This window comes from Eucyclogobius newberryi, unplaced genomic scaffold (assembly GCF_026437365.1).
Source record: "Eucyclogobius newberryi isolate DKJ021-1_F unplaced genomic scaffold, fEucNew1.0.hap1 SCAF_1, whole genome shotgun sequence".
NCBI classification, from domain to species: Eukaryota; Metazoa; Chordata; class Actinopteri; order Gobiiformes; family Gobiidae; genus Eucyclogobius; species Eucyclogobius newberryi.
This window is the reverse complement of record NW_027315723.1, coordinates 49,931,975-49,951,837: the sequence shown is the minus strand read 5'-3', so window position 1 is coordinate 49,951,837 and position 19,863 is coordinate 49,931,975. Positions and strand designations below refer to the sequence as shown.

General features: G+C 55.8%; 1 protein-coding gene across 2 annotated transcripts in view; it reads right to left on the bottom strand.

Annotated features, from left to right (window-relative positions):
• als2b (alsin Rho guanine nucleotide exchange factor ALS2 b) overlaps positions 1-19,863 on the bottom strand; it is a 47,139-nt gene that overhangs the window by 12,771 nt on the left and 14,505 nt on the right. For both annotated transcript variants that reach the window (XM_072448331.1, XM_072448339.1), the window contains 13 exons: positions 19,685-19,849; positions 19,097-19,208; positions 17,534-17,611; positions 16,256-16,389; positions 13,846-14,028; positions 13,472-13,589; positions 10,958-11,115; positions 8,911-9,018; positions 6,758-6,934; positions 6,635-6,692; positions 6,451-6,512; positions 6,144-6,293; positions 5,981-6,077 (listed from right to left, as the gene is read on the bottom strand). In XM_072448331.1, the coding sequence (XP_072304432.1) occupies positions 5,981-6,077; positions 6,144-6,293; positions 6,451-6,512; positions 6,635-6,692; positions 6,758-6,934; positions 8,911-9,018; positions 10,958-11,115; positions 13,472-13,589; positions 13,846-14,028; positions 16,256-16,389; positions 17,534-17,611; positions 19,097-19,208; positions 19,685-19,849 (1,600 nt within the window). The remainder of the gene's footprint in view (positions 1-5,980; positions 6,078-6,143; positions 6,294-6,450; positions 6,513-6,634; positions 6,693-6,757; positions 6,935-8,910; positions 9,019-10,957; positions 11,116-13,471; positions 13,590-13,845; positions 14,029-16,255; positions 16,390-17,533; positions 17,612-19,096; positions 19,209-19,684; positions 19,850-19,863) is intronic.

Below are 19,863 nucleotides of genomic sequence, written 5' to 3'. Positions count from 1 at the left end.
GGTTCAGGACCAGGACCAGGACCAGGGTTCAGGGCCAGGACCAGGACCAGGGTTCAGGGCCAGAGCCAGGACCAGGACCAGGACCAGGACCAGGACCAGGGTTCAGGACCAGGGTTCAGGACCAGGACCAGGACCAGGGTTCAGGACCAGGGTTCAGGACCAGGGTTCAGGACCAGGGTTCAGGGTTCAGGGCCAGGGTTCAGGGTTCAGGGCCAGGACAAGGACCAGGGTTCAGGGCCAGGACCAGGGCCAGGACCAGGACCAGGGTTCAGGGCCAGGACCAGGACCAGGACCAGGGTTCAGGGCCAGGACCAGGACCAGGGTTCAGGGTTCAGGGTTCAGGGTTCAGGGTTCAGGGCCAGGACCAGGACCAGGGTTCAGGACCAGGGTTCAGGACCAGGGTTCAGGACCAGGACCAGGACCAGGGTTCAGGACCTGGACCAGGACCAGGGTTCAGGGCCAGGACCAGGACCAGGGTTCAGGGCCAGGACCAGGACCAGGGTTCAGGGCCAGGACCAGGACCAGGGTTCAGGACCAGGGTTCAGGGTTCAGGGTTCAGGGCCAGGACAAGGACCAGGGTTCAGGGCCAGGACCAGGACCAGGACCAGGGTTCAGGGTTCAGGGTTCAGGACCAGGGTTCAGGACCAGGACCAGGGTTCAGGACCAGGACCAGGGTTCAGGGCCAGGACCAGGACCAGGACCAGGGTTCAGGGCCAGGACCAGGGTTCAGGACCAGGACCAGGACCAGGACCAGGACCAGGGTTCAGGGCCAGGACCAGGACCAGGGTTCAGGACCAGGACCAGGACCAGGACCAGGGTTCAGGACCAGGACCAGGACCAGGACCAGGGTTCAGGACCAAGACCAGGGTTCAGGACCAGGACCAGGACCAGGACCAGGGTTCAGGACCAAGACCAGGACCAGGACCAGGACCAGGACCAGGGTTCAGGACCAGGACCAGGACCAGGACTCAGGACCAGGACCAGGGCCAGGACCAAGGACCAGGACCAGGACCAGGACCAAGGACCAGGACCAGGACCAGGGCCAGGGTTCAGGACCAGGGCCAGGACCAGGACTCAGGACCAGGGCCAGGACCAGGGTTCAGGACCAAGACCAGGACCAAGACCAGGACCAGGACCAGGGTTCAGGACCAGGACCAGGACCAGGGTTCAGGACCAGGGTTCAGGACCAAGACCAGGACCAAGACCAGGACCAGGACCAGGGTTCAGGACCAGGACCAGGACCAGGACCAGGACCAGGACCAGGACCAGGATCAGGACCAGGACCAGGGTTCAGGACCAAGACCAGGGTTCAGGACCAGGACCAGGACCAGGGTTCACGACCAGGACCAGGACCAGGGTTCAGGACCAGGACCAGGACCAGGACCAGGGTTCAGGGCCAGGACCAGGGCCAGGACCAGGACCAGGGTTCAGGGCCAGGACCAGGACCAGGGTTCAGGGCCAGGACCAGGACCAGGACCAGGGTTCAGAGCCAGGACCAGGACCAGGACCAGGGTTCAGGGCCAGGACCAGGACCAGGACCAGGACCAGGGTTCAGGGCCAGGACCAGGACCAGGACCAGGACCAGGACCAGGGTTCAGGGCCAGGACCAGGACCAGGACCAGGACCAGGACCAGGACCAGGACCAGGGTTCAGGGCCAGGACCAGGGTTCAGGACCAGGACCAGGGCCAGGGTTCAGGACCAGGACCAGGACCAGGGTTCAGGACCAGGGTTCAGGACCAAGACCAGGACCAAGACCAGGACCAGGACCAGGGTTCAGGACCAGGACCAGGACCAGGACCAGGACCAGGATCAGGACCAGGACCAGGGTTCAGGACCAAGACCAGGGTTCAGGACCAGGACCAGGACCAGGGTTCACGACCAGGACCAGGACCAGGGTTCAGGACCATGACCAGGACCAGGACCAGGACCAGGGTTCAGGGCCAGGACCAGGGCCAGGACCAGGACCAGGGTTCAGGGCCAGGACCAGGACCAGGGTTCAGGGCCAGGACCAGGACCAGGACCAGGGTTCAGAGCCAGGACCAGGACCAGGACCAGGGTTCAGGGCCAGGACCAGGACCAGGACCAGGACCAGGGTTCAGGGCCAGGACCAGGACCAGGACCAGGACCAGGGTTCAGGGCCAGGACCAGGACCAGGACCAGGACCAGGACCAGGACCAGGGTTCAGGGCCAGGACCAGGGTTCAGGACCAGGACCAGGGCCAGGACCAGGACCAGGACCAGGGTTCAGGACCAGGGTTCAGGACCAGGACCAGGGTTCAGGACCAGGACCAGGACCAGGGTTCAGGGCCAGGACCAGGACCAGGGTTAGGACCAGGACAAGGACCAGGGTTCAGGGCCAGGACCAGGACCAGGGTTCAGGACCAGGGTTCAGGGCCAGGACCAGGACCAGGACCAGGACCAGGACCAGGGTTCAGGGCCAGGACCAGGACCAGGACCAGGGTTCAGGACCAGGACCAGGACCAGGGTTCAGGGTTCAGGGTTCAGGGTTCAGGGTTCAGGGTTCAGGGTTCAGGGTTCAGGGCCAGGACCAGGACCAGGGTTCAGGACCAGGACCAGGACCAGGGTTCAGGGCCAGGACCAGGACCAGGGTTCAGGGCCAGGACCAGGGTTCAGGACCAGGACCAGGACCAGGACCAGGGTTCAGGGCCAGGACCAGGGTTCAGGACCAGGGTTCAGGACCAGGGTTCAGGACCAGGACCAGGGTTCAGGACCAGGGTTCAGGACCAGGGTTCAGGACCAGGGTTCAGGACCAGGACCAGGACCAGGGTTCAGGACCAGGGTTCAGGACCAGGACCAGGACCAGGGTTCAGGGCCAGGACCAGGACCAGGGTTCAGGGCCAGGACCAGGACCAGGACCAGGGTTCAGGGCCAGGACCAGGACCAGGACCAGGGTTCAGGGCCAGGACCAGGACCAGGGTTCAGGGCCAGGACCAGGACCAGGGTTCAGGACCAGGACCAGGACCAGGGTTCAGGACCAGGGTTCAGGACCAGGGTTCAGGACCAGGGTTCAGGACCAGGGTTCAGGACCAGGGTTCAGGGCCAGGACCAGGACCAGGACCAGGGTTCAGGGCCAGGACCAGGACCAGGGTTCAGGACCAGGACCAGGACCAGGGTTCAGGACCAGGACCAGGGTTCAGGGCCAGGACCAGGGTTCAGGACCAGGACCAGGACCAGGGTTCAGGGTTCAGGGTTCAGGGTTCAGGGTTCAGGGCCAGGGTTCAGGACCAGGACCAGGACCAGGGTTCAGGACCAGGACCAGGACCAGGGCCAGGGTTCAGGACCAGGACCAGGACCAGGACTCAGGATTCAGGATTCAGGACCAGGACCAGGACCAGGATTCAGGACCAAGACCAGGACCAGGACCAGGGTTCAGGACCAGGGCCAGGACCAGGACTCAGGACCAGGACTCAGGACCAGGACCAGGGCCAGGGCCAGGACCAGGGCTCAGGACCAGGGCCAGGACCAGGGTTCAGGACCAAGACAAGGACCAAGACCAGGACCAGGACCAGGGTTCAGGACCAGGACCAGGACCAGGGTTCAGGACCAGGGTTCAGGACCAGGACCAGGACCAGGACCAGGATCAGGACCAGGATCAGGACCAGGGTTCAGGACCAGGACCAGGGTTCAGGACCAGGACCAGGACCAGGACCAGGGTTCACGACCAGGACCAGGACCAGGGTTCAGGACCATGACCAGGACCAGGACCAGGACCAGGGTTCAGGGCCAGGACCAGGGCCAGGACCAGGACCAGGGTTCAGGGCCAGGACCAGGACCAGGGTTCAGGGCCAGGACCAGGACCAGGACCAGGGTTCAGAGCCAGGACCAGGACCAGGGTTCAGGGCCAGGACCAGGACCAGGACCAGGACCAGGGTTCAGGGCCAGGACCAGGACCAGGGTTCAGGGCCAGGACCAGGACCAGGACCAGGACCAGGGTTCAGGGCCAGGACCAGGGTTCAGGGCCAGGACCAGGGCCAGGACCAGGACCAGGACCAGGACCAGGGTTCAGGACCAGGTTTCAGGACCAGGACCAGGGTTCAGGACCAGGACCAGGACCAGGGTTCAGGGCCAGGACCAGGACCAGGGTTAGGACCAGGACAAGGACCAGGGTTAGGACCAGGACAAGGACCAGGGTTCAGGGCCAGGACCAGGACCAGGGTTCAGGACCAGGACCAGGATCAGGGTTCAGGACCAGGACCAGGACCAGGGTTCAGGACCAGGGTTCAGGGCCAGGACCAGGACCAGGACCAGGACCAGGACCAGGGTTCAGGGCCAGGACCAGGACCAGGACCAGGGTTCAGGACCAGGACCAGGACCAGGGTTCAGGGTTCAGGGTTCAGGGTTCAGGGTTCAGGGTTCAGGGCCAGGACCAGGACCAGGACCAGGGTTCAGGGCCAGGACCAGGACCAGGGTTCAGGGCCAGGACCAGGGTTCAGGACCAGGACCAGGACCAGGACCAGGGTTCAGGGCCAGGACCAGGGTTCAGGACCAGGGTTCAGGACCAGGGTTCAGGACCAGGACCAGGGTTCAGGACCAGGACCAGGGTTCAGGACCAGGGTTCAGGACCAGGGTTCAGGACCAGGGTTCAGGACCAGGACCAGGGTTCAGGACCAGGGTTCAGGACCAGGACCAGGACCAGGGTTCAGGGCCAGGACCAGGACCAGGGTTCAGGGCCAGGACCAGGACCAGGACCAGGACCAGGGTTCAGGGCCAGGACCAGGACCAGGGTTCAGGGCCAGGACCAGGACCAGGGTTCAGGACCAGGGTTCAGGACCAGGGTTCAGGACCAGGGTTCAGGACCAGGGTTCAGGGCCAGGACCAGGACCAGGACCAGGGTTCAGGGCCAGGACCAGGGTTCAGGACCAGGACCAGGACCAGGACCAGGGTTCAGGACCAGGACCAGGGTTCAGGACCAGGACCAGGGTTCAGGGCCAGGACCAGGGTTCAGGACCAGGACCAGGGTTCAGGGTTCAGGGTTCAGGGTTCAGGGTTCAGGGCCAGGGTTCAGGACCAGGACCAGGACCAGGGTTCAGGACCAGGGTTCAGGACCAGGGTTCAGGGCCAGGACCAGGACCAGGACCAGGGTTCAGGGCCAGGACCAGGACCAGGGTTCAGGACCAGGACCAGGACCAGGGTTCAGGGCCAGGACCAGGACCAGGACAAGGACCAGGACCAGGGTTCAGGACCAGGACCAGGGTTCAGGACCAGGGTTCAGGACCAGGGTTCAGGACCAGGACCAGGGTTCAGGACCAGGACCAGGGTTCAGGGCCAGGGTTCAGGGTTCAGGGCCAGGACAAGGACCAGGGTTCAGGGCCAGGACCAGGGCCAGGACCAGGACCAGGGTTCAGGGCCAGGACCAGGACCAGGACCAGGGTTCAGGGCCAGGACCAGGACCAGGACCAGGGTTCAGGGTTCAGGGTTCAGGGTTCAGGGCCAGGACCAGGACCAGGGTTCAGGACCAGGGTTCAGGACCAGGACCAGGGTTCAGGACCAGGACCAGGGTTCAGGACCAGGGTTCAGGACCAGGGTTCAGGACCAGGACCAGGACCAGGACCAGGGTTCAGGGCCAGGACCAGGACCAGGACCAGGGTTCAGGGCCAGGACCAGGACCAGGGTTCAGGACCAGGGTTCAGGGCCAGGACCAGGACCAGGGTTCAGGACCAGGACCAGGACCAGGGTTCAGGACCAGGGTTCAGGACCAGGACCAGGGTTCAGGACCAGGACCAGGACCAGGGTTCAGGACCAGGACCAGGGTTCAGGACCAGGACCAGGACCAGGACCAGGGTTCAGGGCCAGGACCAGGACCAGGGTTCAGGGCCAGGACCAGGACCAGGGTTCAGGACCAGGGTTCAGGACCAGGACCAGGACCAGGGTTCAGGACCAGGACCAGGGTTCAGGGCCAGGACCAGGACCAGGGTTCATGAGGAGCCCGTGCATGTGCCTGTCCTAAAGTGTGACTCACCTTGAGTGTAGTAAACATGATGCCGTGCTCTCCGTGCTGCACACACGGGTCCATCAGGTCCTCCATCAGGCTGACCTCTGACCCCAGGTTTCTGATTCTGAACAAACATTACAACTTAGACCGAGCATCATAAACGTGTGATGACTGAAAAGTTTCCACAGACCGAGCGCGCAGCACCACGAAGAGGAAAACAGGGAAGAGCTCGTCCATGGACCAGAGGAAGTCCTGCTGCAGCAGAGCCTGGACCTGCAGCGTGATCGCCTCAAACGTCTCCTGCAGCAGCTGCAGCTTCTCTGACGGGGTGAAGGTGGTGCTGGAACCAGAGATGTGAGCAGAACCTGAGCAGGACCTGAGCAGGACCTGAGCAGGACCTGAGCAGGACCTGGACAGAACCTGAGCAGGACCTGAGCAGGACCTGAGCAGAACCTGAGCAGTACCTGAGCAGTACCTGAGCAGTACCTGAGCAGTACCTGATCTGTTGCAGAGTTTCTACTGCAGAGGAGAAGCAGGCGTCTTTGGCGCTGCTCAGAACCTGAGAAACAATGATTCGATTATTTGATACAAATCTTTGTATAAATTGTACATTTTCTTTCTTTTTTAAATGAATTTGAATGAAAATGTCCATCATGTCCTGGATCTCCTGGTCAGTCCTACCTGCGCCCTCTGTCCCGGGGCGGCTGTGGCATCAGGCACAACGACCGGCCAAAACTTTCTAAAAGGAGAAGCAACAGTTTAGACAGGGGCCCGAGGCCAGGTACGTCTCTGAGGGACACGTACTGCTGCACTCCCAGGAAGGCCAGCAGGGCCAGGTCGGCCTGCTTGTTGAGCCGGAGCACACACTCCCAGTACACGTCGTCCTCCTTCTCCTTGTCCAGGGCGTAGAGCGTGAAGAGAGGCGGGTAGAGGCGGGGCAGCAGCACGGGCAACAGGAGGCCGGAGGAGCTGACCACACGCCTGGACACACGGGGACACACGGGGACACGCCCTCTTTCACACACAATCCAAAGAACCCTCTTCTGTCTTTTTGTGCACGGCTACAATGAAACCCGCCTGGCATTCGGGCCCCGCCTGGCATTCGGGCCCACGCACGTGGAGGCGTCCTCGCACACGCACGCGGCGTCCTCGCACACGTACGCGGAGGCGTCCTCGCACACGCACGCGGAGGCGTCCTCGCACACGCACGCGGAGGCGTCCTCGCACACGCACGCGGAGGCGTCCTCGCACACGTACGCGGAGGCGTCCTCGCACACGCACGCGGAGGCGTCCTCGCACACGCACGCGGAGGCGTCCTCGCACACGCACGCGGAGGCGTCCTCGCACACGCACGCGGAGGCGTCCTCGCACACACACGCGGAGGCGTCCTCGCACACGCACGCGGAGGCGTCCTCGCACACGCACGCGGAGGCGTCCTCGCACACACACGCGGAGGCGTCCTCGCACACACGCGGAGGCGTCCTCGCACACGCACGCGGAGGCGTCCTCGCACACGCACGCGGAGGCGTCCTCGCACACGTACGCGGAGGCGTCCTCGCACACGCACGCGGAGGCGTCCTCGCACACACGTGGAGGCGTCCTCGCACACGCACGCGGAGGCGTCCTCGCACACGTACGCGGAGGCGTCCTCGCACACGCACGCGGGGCCGTCCTCGCACACGCACGCGGAGGCGTCCTCGCACACGCACGCGGAGGCGTCTCGCACACGCACGCGTCCTCGCACACACACGCGGAGGCGTCCTCGCACACGCACGCGGAGGCGTCCTCGCACACGCACGCGGAGGCGTCCTCGCACACACACGCGGAGGCGTCCTCGCACACACGTGGAGGCGTCCTCGCACACGCACGCGGAGGCGTCCTCGCACACGCACGCGGAGGCGTCCTCGCACACACGTGGAGGCGTCCTCGCACACGCACGCGGAGGCGTCCTCGCACACGTACGCGGAGGCGTCCTCGCACACGCACGCGGGGCCGTCCTCGCACACGCACGCGGAGGCGTCCTCGCACACGCACGCGGAGGCGTCTCGCACACGCACGCGTCCTCGCACGCACGCGGAGGCGTCCTCGCACACGCACGCGGAGGCGTCCTCGCACACGCACGCGGAGGCGTCCTCGCACACACACGCGGAGGCGTCCTCGCACGCACGCGGAGGCGTCCTCGCACACGCACGTGGAGGCGTCCTCGCACACACGTGGAGGCGTCCTCGCACACACGTGGAGGCGTCCTCGCACACGCACGCGGAGGCGTCCTCGCACGCACGCGGAGGCGTCCTCGCACGCACGCGGAGGCGTCCTCGCACACGCACGTGGAGGCGTCCTCGCACACACGTGGAGGCGTCCTCGCACACGCACGTGGAGGCGTCCTCGCACACGCACGTGGAGGCGTCCTCGCACACGCGCGTGGAGGCGTCCTCGCACATGCACGTGGAGGCGTCCTCGCACACGCACGTGGCGTCCTCCGTGGCGTGTACTAAAGGCAGGACCAAACTCACATCGACATAGATTTATCTGATCATTTTTACAGAAATAGCCAGAGCTGTTTTCTCTCATATTCTTTGATAAATGAGTTTGTAAAGCTAAAATCACACAAATGAGTTTAGCATCTAGACAATAAGAAAACACACATACAACAACTTTTCAAGCCATTTTGTTATGTTATGTATTTGACAGTTTCTCTGAAATAAAGTGTGATTGACTATGATGTGGTTGATGCTGGAACGTCCACAATGATATTTCTCTGTATTTTTTACAGATCTGTGAGTTCAGAGGGGCATGATTAGCCAATCAGGGGCCCACGAGGCCCTTAAGTATCAAAACAAACATGAGGAAAAAAGAAAGACTCAAGCTTGGTTCAACACCCTTATTTTTTTAGTTATTATTCTAAGAAACGTTTAAGTTTTAGTCTCTGAGCGGGACAAACTTGGACGGATACACACATAGGCTTTGGAGACTCCAGGGGCCCCTCGGATGGGCCCTCCTTCTCTGTTGTCTGGCTGGGCTCTGGAATGGCCCCGCCCTCCTCGGGTAACTCAGGGAAGAGAAACCTGCAAGGAAATGTTTTACAATGTATTTATGACCGTTTTAAACACAATCTGAACCTTTATGTCATAAGAAAAAGCATGTCAGTGTAATTCCTCATTCGTCCAGCAGGGGTCCAGTGTAGAAAAAGGTTCAGTTGTTTCATCTGGACTCAGTTTTAGAAAAAACAAGACGTTTCAACGTCAAGACATTGTCAATTGGCGTAACTCTCCATTTTTCATCTTGAACCTTCTTTAAACAGGAGGGTTACGATTCAATCTTCCTGTGGTTTATAATGGAACTTTTAATCCCTGGAGAGGTCGACGTCCAGAGCATTCGGATGATAATCAGGTCCTCAGGGAAGAGAAAGAGAGTGAGCCAGGGACAAAAGGGAGACTAACAGCCCATTAAAGGGCTGAGAGTAAACAAGAGGGTAAGTTTCTGTTGAAACAATAACTTTTTCTTCTACTTCTACCACAGAATAGAATAATTATCTGAGTTCTCGGTCTAAATTCGCAAATTGACAATGACTCTTGATGAGAGTCGAAACGTCTTGTTTTTTCTAAAACTGAGTCCAGATGAAACAACTGAACCTTTTTCTACAATAAGAAAAAGCAGCACAAAACAGACTTTCTCAGGGCGATGAGACGAACAGAGGCCCTCACAGACGAACAGAGGCCCCCACAGACGAACAGAGGCCCCCACAGACGAACAGAGGCCCCCACAGACGAACAGAGGCCCTCACAGACGAACAGAGGCCCCCACAGTCGAACAGAGGCCCCCACAGACGAACAGAGGCCCTTACAGATGAATAGAGGCCCTCACAGACGAACAGAGGCCCCCACAGACGAACAGAGGCCCCCACAGACGAACAGAGGCCCCCACAGACGAACAGAGGCCCCCACAGACGAACAGAGGCCCCCACAGACGAACAGAGGCCCTCACAGACGAACAGAGGCCCCCACAGACGAACAGAGGCCCCCACAGACGAACAGAGGCCCCCACAGACGAACAGAGGCCCCCACAGACGAACAGAGGCCCCCACAGACGAACAGAGGCCCTCACAGACGAACAGAGGCCCCCACAGACGAACAGAGGCCCCCACAGACGAACAGAGGCCCCCACAGACGAACAGAGGCCCCCACAGACGAACAGAGGCCCCCACAGACGAACAGAGGCCCCCACAGACGAACAGAGGCCCCCACAGACGAACAGAGGCCCTCACAGACGAACAGAGGCCCCCACAGACGAACAGAGGCCCCCACAGACGAACAGAGGCCCTCACAGACGAACAGAGGCCCCCACAGACGAACAGAGGCCCTCACAGACGAACAGAGGCCCCCACAGACGAACAGAGGCCCCCACAGACGAACAGAGGCCCCCACAGACGAACAGAGGCCCTCACAGACGAACAGAGGCCCCCACAGACGAACAGAGGCCCCCACAGACGAACAGAGGCCCTTACAGATGAACAGAGGCCCTCACAGACGAACAGAGGCCCCCACAGACGAACAGAGGCCCCCACAGACGAACAGAGGCCCTCACAGACGAACAGAGGCCCCCACAGACGAACAGAGGCCCTCACAGACGAACAGAGGCCCCCACAGACGAACAGAGGCCCCCACAGACGAACAGAGGCCCCCACAGACGAACAGAGGCCCCCACAGACGAACAGAGGCCCCCACAGACGAACAGAGGCCCCCACAGACGAACAGAGGCCCACACAGACGAACAGAGGCCCCCACAGACGAACAGAGGCCCCCACAGACGAACAGAGGCCCTCACAGACGAACAGAGGCCCCCACAGACGAACAGAGGCCCTCACAGACGAACAGAGGCCCTCACAGACGAACAGAGGCCCCCACAGACGAACAGAGGCCCTCACAGACGAACAGAGGCCCCCACAGACGAACAGAGGCCCTCACAGATGAATAGAGGCCCTCACTGACGAACAGAGGCCCTCACCGCACGATGCTGAAGATGCGGCTGAGGTAGGAGTTGATCTCGTTCACAGCTTGGTGCAGGAGTCTTCTGTTGGCTCCCACTCCCACGTACGTCATTCTGTAGACGGCCACCAGGGCCTCCAGGAGCCGGCCCAGAGGATGCAGCGGCGTCTCACAGGCCTACGACCATCAGAGGAGAAGAGATCGTAACCGTGTCCAAGCAACGCAATCAGGAACAGATCAAGGGTAAAGAAGTAGCACGACAAATGAAGCCTGCGTAAATTCAGCCTGGAAGACCTAACTCCACCCATCTACGTCACCTGCTACATCAAGGCCACCTGCTCCCCAGCTCAACCGACGGACCCAGTCCAGTCTGTCCGTCTGTGGGAGTCAGATCTCTCCTTCACCGCGGAACTCCTCCAGGTTTCTAGGAGGGTCTAAGGACAGAAGGAGGAGCTAAGGACAGAAGGAGGAGCTAAGGACAGAAGGAGAGTCTAAGGACAGAAGGAGGGTCTAAGGACAGAAGGAGGGTCTAAGGACAGAAGGAGGGTCTAAGGACAGAAGGAGGGTCTAAGGACAGAAGGAGGAGCTAAGGACAGAAGGAGGGTCTAAGGACAGAAGGAGGGTCTAAGGACAGAAGGAGAGTCTAAGGACAGAAGGAGGGTGAAGGAGGGTCTAAGGACAGAAGGAGGAGCTAAAGACAGAAGGAGAGTCTAAGGACAGAAGGAGGGTCTAAGGACAGAAGGAGAGTCTAAGGACAGAAGGAGAGTCTAAGGACAGAAGGAGAGTCTAAGGACAGAAGGAGGAGCTAAGGACAGAAGGAGGAGCTAAGGACAGAAGGAGAGTCTAAGGACAGAAGGAGGGTCTAAGGACAGAAGGAGAGTCTAAGGACAGAAGGAGAGTCTAAGGACAGAAGGAGGGTCTAAGGACAGAAGGAGAGTCTAAGGACAGAAGGAGGAGCTAAGGACAGAAGGAGGAGCTAAGGACAGAAGGAGGAGCTAAGGACAGAAGGAGAGTCTAAGGACAGAAGGAGGAGCTAAGGACAGAAGGAGGGTATAAGGACAGAAGGAGGGTCTAAGGACAGAAGGAGGGTCTAAGGACAGAAGGAGGGTCTAAGGACAGAAGGAGAGTCTAAGGACAGAAGGAGGAGCTAAGGACAGAAGGAGGAGCTAAGGACAGAAGGAGGGTCTAAGGACAGAAGGAGGAGCTAAGGACAGAAGGAGGAGCTAAGGACAGAAGGAGAGTCTAAGGACAGAAGGAGGAGCTAAGGACAGAAGGAGGGGCTAAGGACAGAAGGAGAGTCTAAGGACAGAAGGAGGGTCTAAGAACAGAAGGAGAGTCTAAGGACAGAAGGAGAGTCTAAGGACAGAAGGAGGAGCTAAGGACAGAAGGAGGAGCTAAGGACAGAAGGAGGGGCTAAGGACAGAAGGAGGGTCTAAGGACAGAAGGAGGAGCTAAGGACAGAAGGAGGGGCTAAGGACAGAAGGAGGGTCTAAGGACAGAAGGAGGGTCTAAGGACAGAAGGAGGAGCTAAGGACAGAAGGAGGGTCTAAGGACAGAAGGAGGGTCTAAGGACAGAAGGAGAGTCTAAGGACAGAAGGAGGGTATAAGGACAGAAGGAGGGTCTGAGGACAGAAGGAGAGTCTAAGGACAGAAGGAGAGTCTAAGGACAGAAGGAGAGTCCTAAGGACAGGGGATTCCCGGGACATCGGCCCTCACACCTGCTCCCCATCTTCAATCAACGCACCCAAGTCCCTCCTCCCCGTGGCACGTGGCACCTCCTCTGCTCAGCGCACAGCCGGTCCCACATTAACACTCACTCAGTCGGCTCGGCCACTTCAGACCGTTCTGCGACCTACCACCTCCCTCCTCCTCCTCTGCATTCCCCTCATCCTCTACCCTCTCACCACATCTACCACCACCAGGCTCCAGGCCCTGGGGGGACACATCTAATACAAATAGATCTTGGAGTGCCCATGATCGCAATGTCTTCTGCCGGGGTCTGAGCGCCAAATAACCCACGTAATAAAGCTGCTAAACAGTCCTTTCTGTGTCGTCTGAGTCTTCAGCCTTCAACGGTTCATGTTTGCTCACTATTGATATCATTATGCAGAGGAGGGGTGCACGGTGGCAAAGGCGGTTAGCGCTCTTGCCTCCCAAGAAGGAGATCATGGGTTCGATTCCCGGACCAGACCAACATCACATGATCTCTCTGGGTGGAGTCTGCATGTTCTCCCCGTGTTACCGTGGGTTCTCTCCGGGTTCTCCGGCTTCCTCCCACCGTCCAAAGACATGCATGTGTTAGGTAAGATTGGTGACTCTAAATTGGCCCTAGTGAATGAATGTGAGCGTGAACTGTCTGTAATGTCTATGTCTCTGTGTTGGCCCTGTGACGAGTTGGCCACTGTCCAGGATGTACCCCGCCTAAAGCCCGAAGTCACTGGGATAGGCTCCAGTCACCCGCGACCCCGAAAGGGAACAAGCGGTAGAAAATGGATGGATGGATGGTTTGCAGAGGACTGGAGCACAGACTCACCTTCATCAGATACTGGTGGATGGCCTGATAGTGCTCCAGAGTGAGGGGCCCCTGAAGCTGAGGGACGACCTCCAGGCTCCCCAGAGTTCTGCTGTGGCTTCGAGACAGCGTCTGTGGACTGAAATGTACGATATAACACCTACGTCAAAGTCATTTCTATATTATAAATCATTTTAAAAGGTTTGATAAAGTAATAGATGATGTAAAAGTAAATGAAGGACTGCAGTGCTATTTTCTACACATTATAACTACACAACGACATTTAAAGCTTCCACGTGGAGAGAAAACCTGTGAAAGAAATCAGCCCGCACGGCTTTAGTCCGAGATCATTTTGAGATGATTATTGATTATGTTGATTATTGTCAAACACCCACGTTTGTGAAGGACCACACCCGTCTTTCACCAGCTGCTGGCTGCTGGTCAGAGCCGCTGCGATGTGGTCCCAGGCTTTGGGGGTGTCGCCCTGTCCTGGGCCGGAGCAGCCCAGCTCCGCCCAGCACCCCTGGAACACGGCCTGCCACTTGTCCTCCGCCCGGACGCACAGACGACCCAGCTTCCTGCACCGCAAAGCAAAAGCAGGAGGAGGGTTAGTAGCCACGGCGACATGTGACCTGGGCAAAGCTGCAGACGTGTGGATATTGAGGGGACGTCAGAGCGGCCCCCAGGCCCCTGCAGCTGGCCCCTGCAGCTGTGGCTTAGCGGGACGGTGGCTTTGATAAAGCAATAACGAGCCGGCGCTGCTGTGATTGTATCGTTCTTCTTTCTTAAAGGCGGTATGGACAATTTTTCGGCGATTTGAGAACGCAGGCGGAAATGCTCATGCCACTCCCCCGTGTGGACTGATACAACACACACGTGTGTTTGTTTATTAGCGCAACGGATCACATCGCATCTCTCGTCTCCCGTAGATTTCTGTCCACTTCTGCGTCAGCTCGAACTGTCTTTCTCCGTCTTCATTTTGCCCCGTACACAGAGGGAACTATATTATAATAGATCCATGCGCTTAGGCACGAGGAAACGTGGGGACGAGCCTGACGCGGCTGCAGGTGAGCGGTAGGTGTGTTTTATGATTGATACGTGGCAGGACAAATGATTTATCCACGCCACGAGGAAATATGATACAAAATTTGCTGAAAAAAATCGTCCATACCACCTTTAAAATAAGCCTGTCCCAGTCCAATCGGGTCAGGGTCTCGGGACGCTCTGTTCACACTGACATTAGAGCGAGGTGTAACTTATAACGATGTGTGACGCGTGGACATGACACTGTGGACATGACACTGTGGACATGACACTGTGGACATGACACTGTGGACATGACACTGTCCGTGTGACGCGTGGACATGACACTGTGGACATGACACTGTGGACATGACACTGTGGACATGACACTGTCCGTGTGACGCGTGGACATGACACTGTGGACATGACACTGTGGACATGACACTGTCCGTGTGACGCGTGGACATGACACTGTGGACATGACACTGTCCGTGTGACGTGTGGACATGACACTGTGGACATGACACTGTGGACATGACACTGTGGACATGACACTGTGGACATGACACTGTCCGTGTGACGCGTGGACATGACACTGTGGACATGACACTGTCCGTGTGACGTGTGGACATGACACTGTGGACATGACACTGTGGACATGACACTGTCCGTGTGACGTGTGGACATGACACTGTGGACATGACACTGTGGACATGACACTGTGGACATGACACTGTCCGTGTGACGCGTGGACACGACACTGTGGACACGACACTGTGGACACGACACTGTCCCGTGTGACGCGTGGACATGACACTGTGGACACGACACTGTCCGTGTGACGCGTGGACATGACACTGTGGACACGACACTGTGGACACGACACTGTGGACACGACACTGTGGACACGACACTGTGGACACGACACTGTGGACACGACACTGTCCGTGTGACGCGTGGACATAACACTGTGGACACAACACCGTGGACATGACACTGTGGACACAACACCGTGGACACAACACCGTGGACATGACACTGCTCGTGTAGATGGTCCGATCCTCTAATACTCTGGGGGGAGTAGTTAGTGTAGTGTATGTAACTGACTGTTCGTGTGACGCGTGGACATGGTGTAACTCAGGGGCTGGTTAGTTAGCATCAGTTACTTAGGTAGCATCAGTTACTTAGTTAGCTTCAGTTACTTAGTTAGCTTCAGTTACTTAGGTAGCATCAGTTACTTAGTTAGCATCAGTTACTTAGTTAGCATCAGTGACTTAGGTAGCATCAGTTACTTAGGTAGCATCAGTTACTTAGTTAGCATCAGTTACTTAGGTAGCATCAGTTACTTAGGTAGCATCAGTTACTTAGTTAGCTTCAGTTACTTAGTTAGCTTCAGTTACTTAGTTAGCATCAGTTACTTAGGTAGCATCAGTTACTTAGGTAGCATCAGTTACTTAGGTAGCATCAGTTACTTAGTTAGCATCAGTTACTTAGTTAGCATCAGTGACTTAGGTAGCATCAGTTACTTAGGTAGCATCAGTTACTTAGGTAGCATCAGTTACTTAGTTAGCATCAGTGACTTAGTTAGCTTCAGTTACTTAGGTAGCATCAGTTACTTAGTTAGCATCAGTTACTTAGTTAGCATCAGTTACTTAGTTAGCATCAGTGACTTAGGTAGCATCAGTTACTTAGGTAGCATCAGTTACTTAGGTAGCATCAGTTACTTAGGTAGCATCAGTTACTTAGTTAGCTTCAGTTACTTAGTTAGCTTCAGTTACTCACAGCGAGGCGGTCTTGTCCTTGTCCGGGTCAAACAGGTGAGGTTTATAGTAGGAGCCGGTCACTTTGATGCCAGAGCCCCATTCTCCGTGGAACGATGCCTCCAGGAAGTCGCCGTTGGTCATGGTCAGCACGCCCTACGGCCATTAACACATCATATACTGTATTGTAACACGCCCTACGGCCATTAACACATCATATACTGTATTGTAACACGCCCTACGGCCATTAACACATCATATACTGTATTGTAACACGCCCTACGGCCATTAACACATCATATACTGTATTGTAACACGCCCTACGGCCATTAACACATCACATACTGTATTGTAGCACGCCCTACGGCCATTAACACATCATATACTGTATTGTAACACGCCCTACGGCCATTAACACATCATATACTGTATTGTAGCACGCCCTACGGCCATTAACACATCATATACTGTATTGTAACACGCCCTACGGCCTTTACGCATCACATACTGTATTGTAACATTACGACACTAAAATAGTACCAAATACTAATCTCACACAAGGTCATGAGCCAGCTTTACATATACAGACATGAACAGTTTCAGAACACGATCGTTTGAATGTAAACGCTCAAACTTTGAACATCGAGGTGAGTAAATCGAACTAAGAATATTCATCTATAAAGTTGTGAATCATAGAAACTGAAGTGACTGAATTTCAAGGTTGAGAGTAAGTCATTATGGTTATTTTATTAAGTCGACCAGTTCATGATTCATTCTGTGATTATTCAACTCAAAGGACTTTTTTGTGACTTTTGAAATACATTATCAATCAAAAATTCTAGATGAGCATATGAATGAATAACGTGTATATTGATGCAAATGTCTATTCTTTTTGGACATTTTGATTTATATTCCATTAGATTAGCTTCATCCTATCCTTCACCCAGGACCACAGGGGGGGGGCCACGAGGGAGGCCACAGGTCACTTGTGGATGTAATAATGCTGCGGTCTTTGTTATAAAAGGTCTTTTTGTATGTGTTTTAGAGTCTATATAATCCAGAGAACGACAATTATGATTATTTTTTAAAGTCGACAAGTCAAAATTAGTAATTTAATCATTGCAGCCCCAATGTTATTTTCAAATTAGAATATTGAAAATGTTATCACAATGATTTGGGACGGCCGGATCACAAAATCCCCCAGGAAGTCCAAAACCCAAAGTTCTGTGGTAAAGTATTGTGAGTATCAATGGGAAGTATACAAGAAAATACATTTAATAAGTAACAAATGTGCAAAGACCTTTCCATTCAGGGTCCAGTCATCAGAGAAGTCCCCTTCAAACGTGGTGTCGTCCTCCGACACCAGGATCCCGGGGCCCTGAAACAAACACAACCTTCAGTGACTCTGGTCTTCAGCCTCAGTGACTCTGGTCTTCAGTCTCAGTGAGTCATGTCTTCAGTCTCAGTGAGTCATGTCTTCAGTCTCAGTGAGTCATGTCTTCAGTCTCAGTGAGTCATGTCTTCAGTCTCAGTGACTCTGGTCTTCAGCCTCAGTGACTCTGGTCTTCAGCCTCAGTGACTCTGGTCTTCAGTCTCAGTGACTCTGGTCTTCAGTCTCAGTGAGTCATGTCTTCAGTCTCAGTGAGTCATGTCTTCAGTCTCAGTGACTCTGGTCTTCAGTCTCAGTGAGTCACGTCTTCAGTCTCAGTGAGTCACGTCTTCAGTCTCAGTGACTCTGGTCTTCAGTCTCAGTGAGTCACGTCTTCAGTCTCAGTGAGTCACGTCTTCAGTCTCAGTGAGTCACGTCTTCAGTCTCAGTGAGTCACGTCTTCAGTCTCAGTGAGTCATGTCTTCAGTCTCAGTGAGTCATGTCTTCAGTCTCAGTGACTCTGGTCTTCAGCCTCAGTGACTCTGGTCTTCAGCCTCAGTGACTCTGGTCTTCAGCCTCAGTGACTCTGGTCTTCAGCCTCAGTGACTCTGGTCTTCAGCCTCAGTGACTCTGGTCTTCAGCCTCAGTGACTCTGGTCTTCAGCCTCAGTGACTCTGGTCTTCAGCCTCAGTGACTCTGGTCTTCAGCCTCAGTGACTCTGGTCTTCAGCCTCAGTGACTCTGGTCTTCAGTCTCAGTGACTCTGGTCTTCAGTCTCAGTGACTCTGGTCTTCAGTCTCAGTGACTCTGGTCTTCAGTCTCAGTGAGTCACGTCTTCAGTCTCAGTGACTCTGGTCTTCAGTCTCAGTGACTCTGGTCTTCAGCCTCAGTGACTCTGGTCTTCAGTCTCAGTGACTCTGGTCTTCAGTCTCAGTGACTCTGGTCTTCAGTCTCAGTGACTCTGGTCTTCAGTCTCAGTGAGTCATGTCTTCAGTCTCAGTGACTCTGGTCTTCAGTCTCAGTGAGTCATGTCTTCAGTCTCAGTGAGTCATGTCTTCAGTCTCAGTGACTGGTCTTCAGTCTCAGTGAGTCATGTCTTCAGTCTCAGTGACTGGTCTTCAGTCTCAGTGAGTCATGTCTTCAGTCTCAGTGTGTCATGTCTTCAGTCTCAGTGACTCTGGTCTTCAGTCTCAGTGAGTCATGTCTTCAGTCTCAGTGAGTCATGTCTTCAGTCTCAGTGACTCTGGTCTTCAGTCTCAGTGAGTCATGTCTTCAGTCTCAGTGAGTCATGTCTTCAGTCTCAGTGACTCTGGTCTTCAGTCTCAGTGAGTCATGTCTTCAGTCTCAGTGAGTCATGTCTTCAGTCTCAGTGACTCTGGTCTTCAGTCTCAGTGAGTCATGTCTTCAGTCTCAGTGAGTCATGTCTTCAGTCTCAGTGAGTCATGTCTTCAGTCTCAGTGACTCTGGTCTTCAGTCTCAGTGAGTCATGTCTCACCATCATCTTGTTGTCTTTGAAAGCTCCTTCGTAGTAGAGTCCAAACTGTGTGACCACCACCCCTGTCCCCTGCCGCTGGTGCTCCTGCCACTGGCCCATGTACTTCTCCCCTCTGCGAAACAACAGCTCAGGATCAGCTTTATCATCACCATTTCACATGCTTTAGACACCGTTCTATACATCAACATTGAGATGATGATGATAATAATAATAAATAAAAGTTGTGAAAAGTAAAGATCCGTTACATCTCCTGGAATGGCATTACCGGGGTCATAAAAAGTGTGAAGTTTTTAAAATAAAATGAATCAGGGAACGAGACAAACATTTTTGTTTTTGCTACTTTTGCATATACTTTTTATATAGAAAAGTTTTATATCTTTTGAGTTCAGCTCATGAAAAATGAGCTGAACATAAAGATATAAACTTGTTTCAATAATACACAAAAGAAATATTCACACATTTGTCTAACCCTGTGTTAGCGAGCACTTCTTTGCCTCATGAATATGAATATCTACTTTGTGACCCTTTTAAATCCCAAGTATTGTTAGTACAAAAGAGGTATAATACATATATTTAAAGAGTACACACTTAGTGATGTCGTCAAACACGCCGTAGCCGGACTTCTTGTCGTTGAGCCACTGTCCGATGAAGACACTGGGGGAGGAGGTGTTGAGCTTGCCTGTGCGGAGCATGCCATGGCCGTGCCTCGTCCCGTTCTGAAAGAAGCCCTCGTACACCTCCCCGCTGGCATATCTGTCCACAAGAGA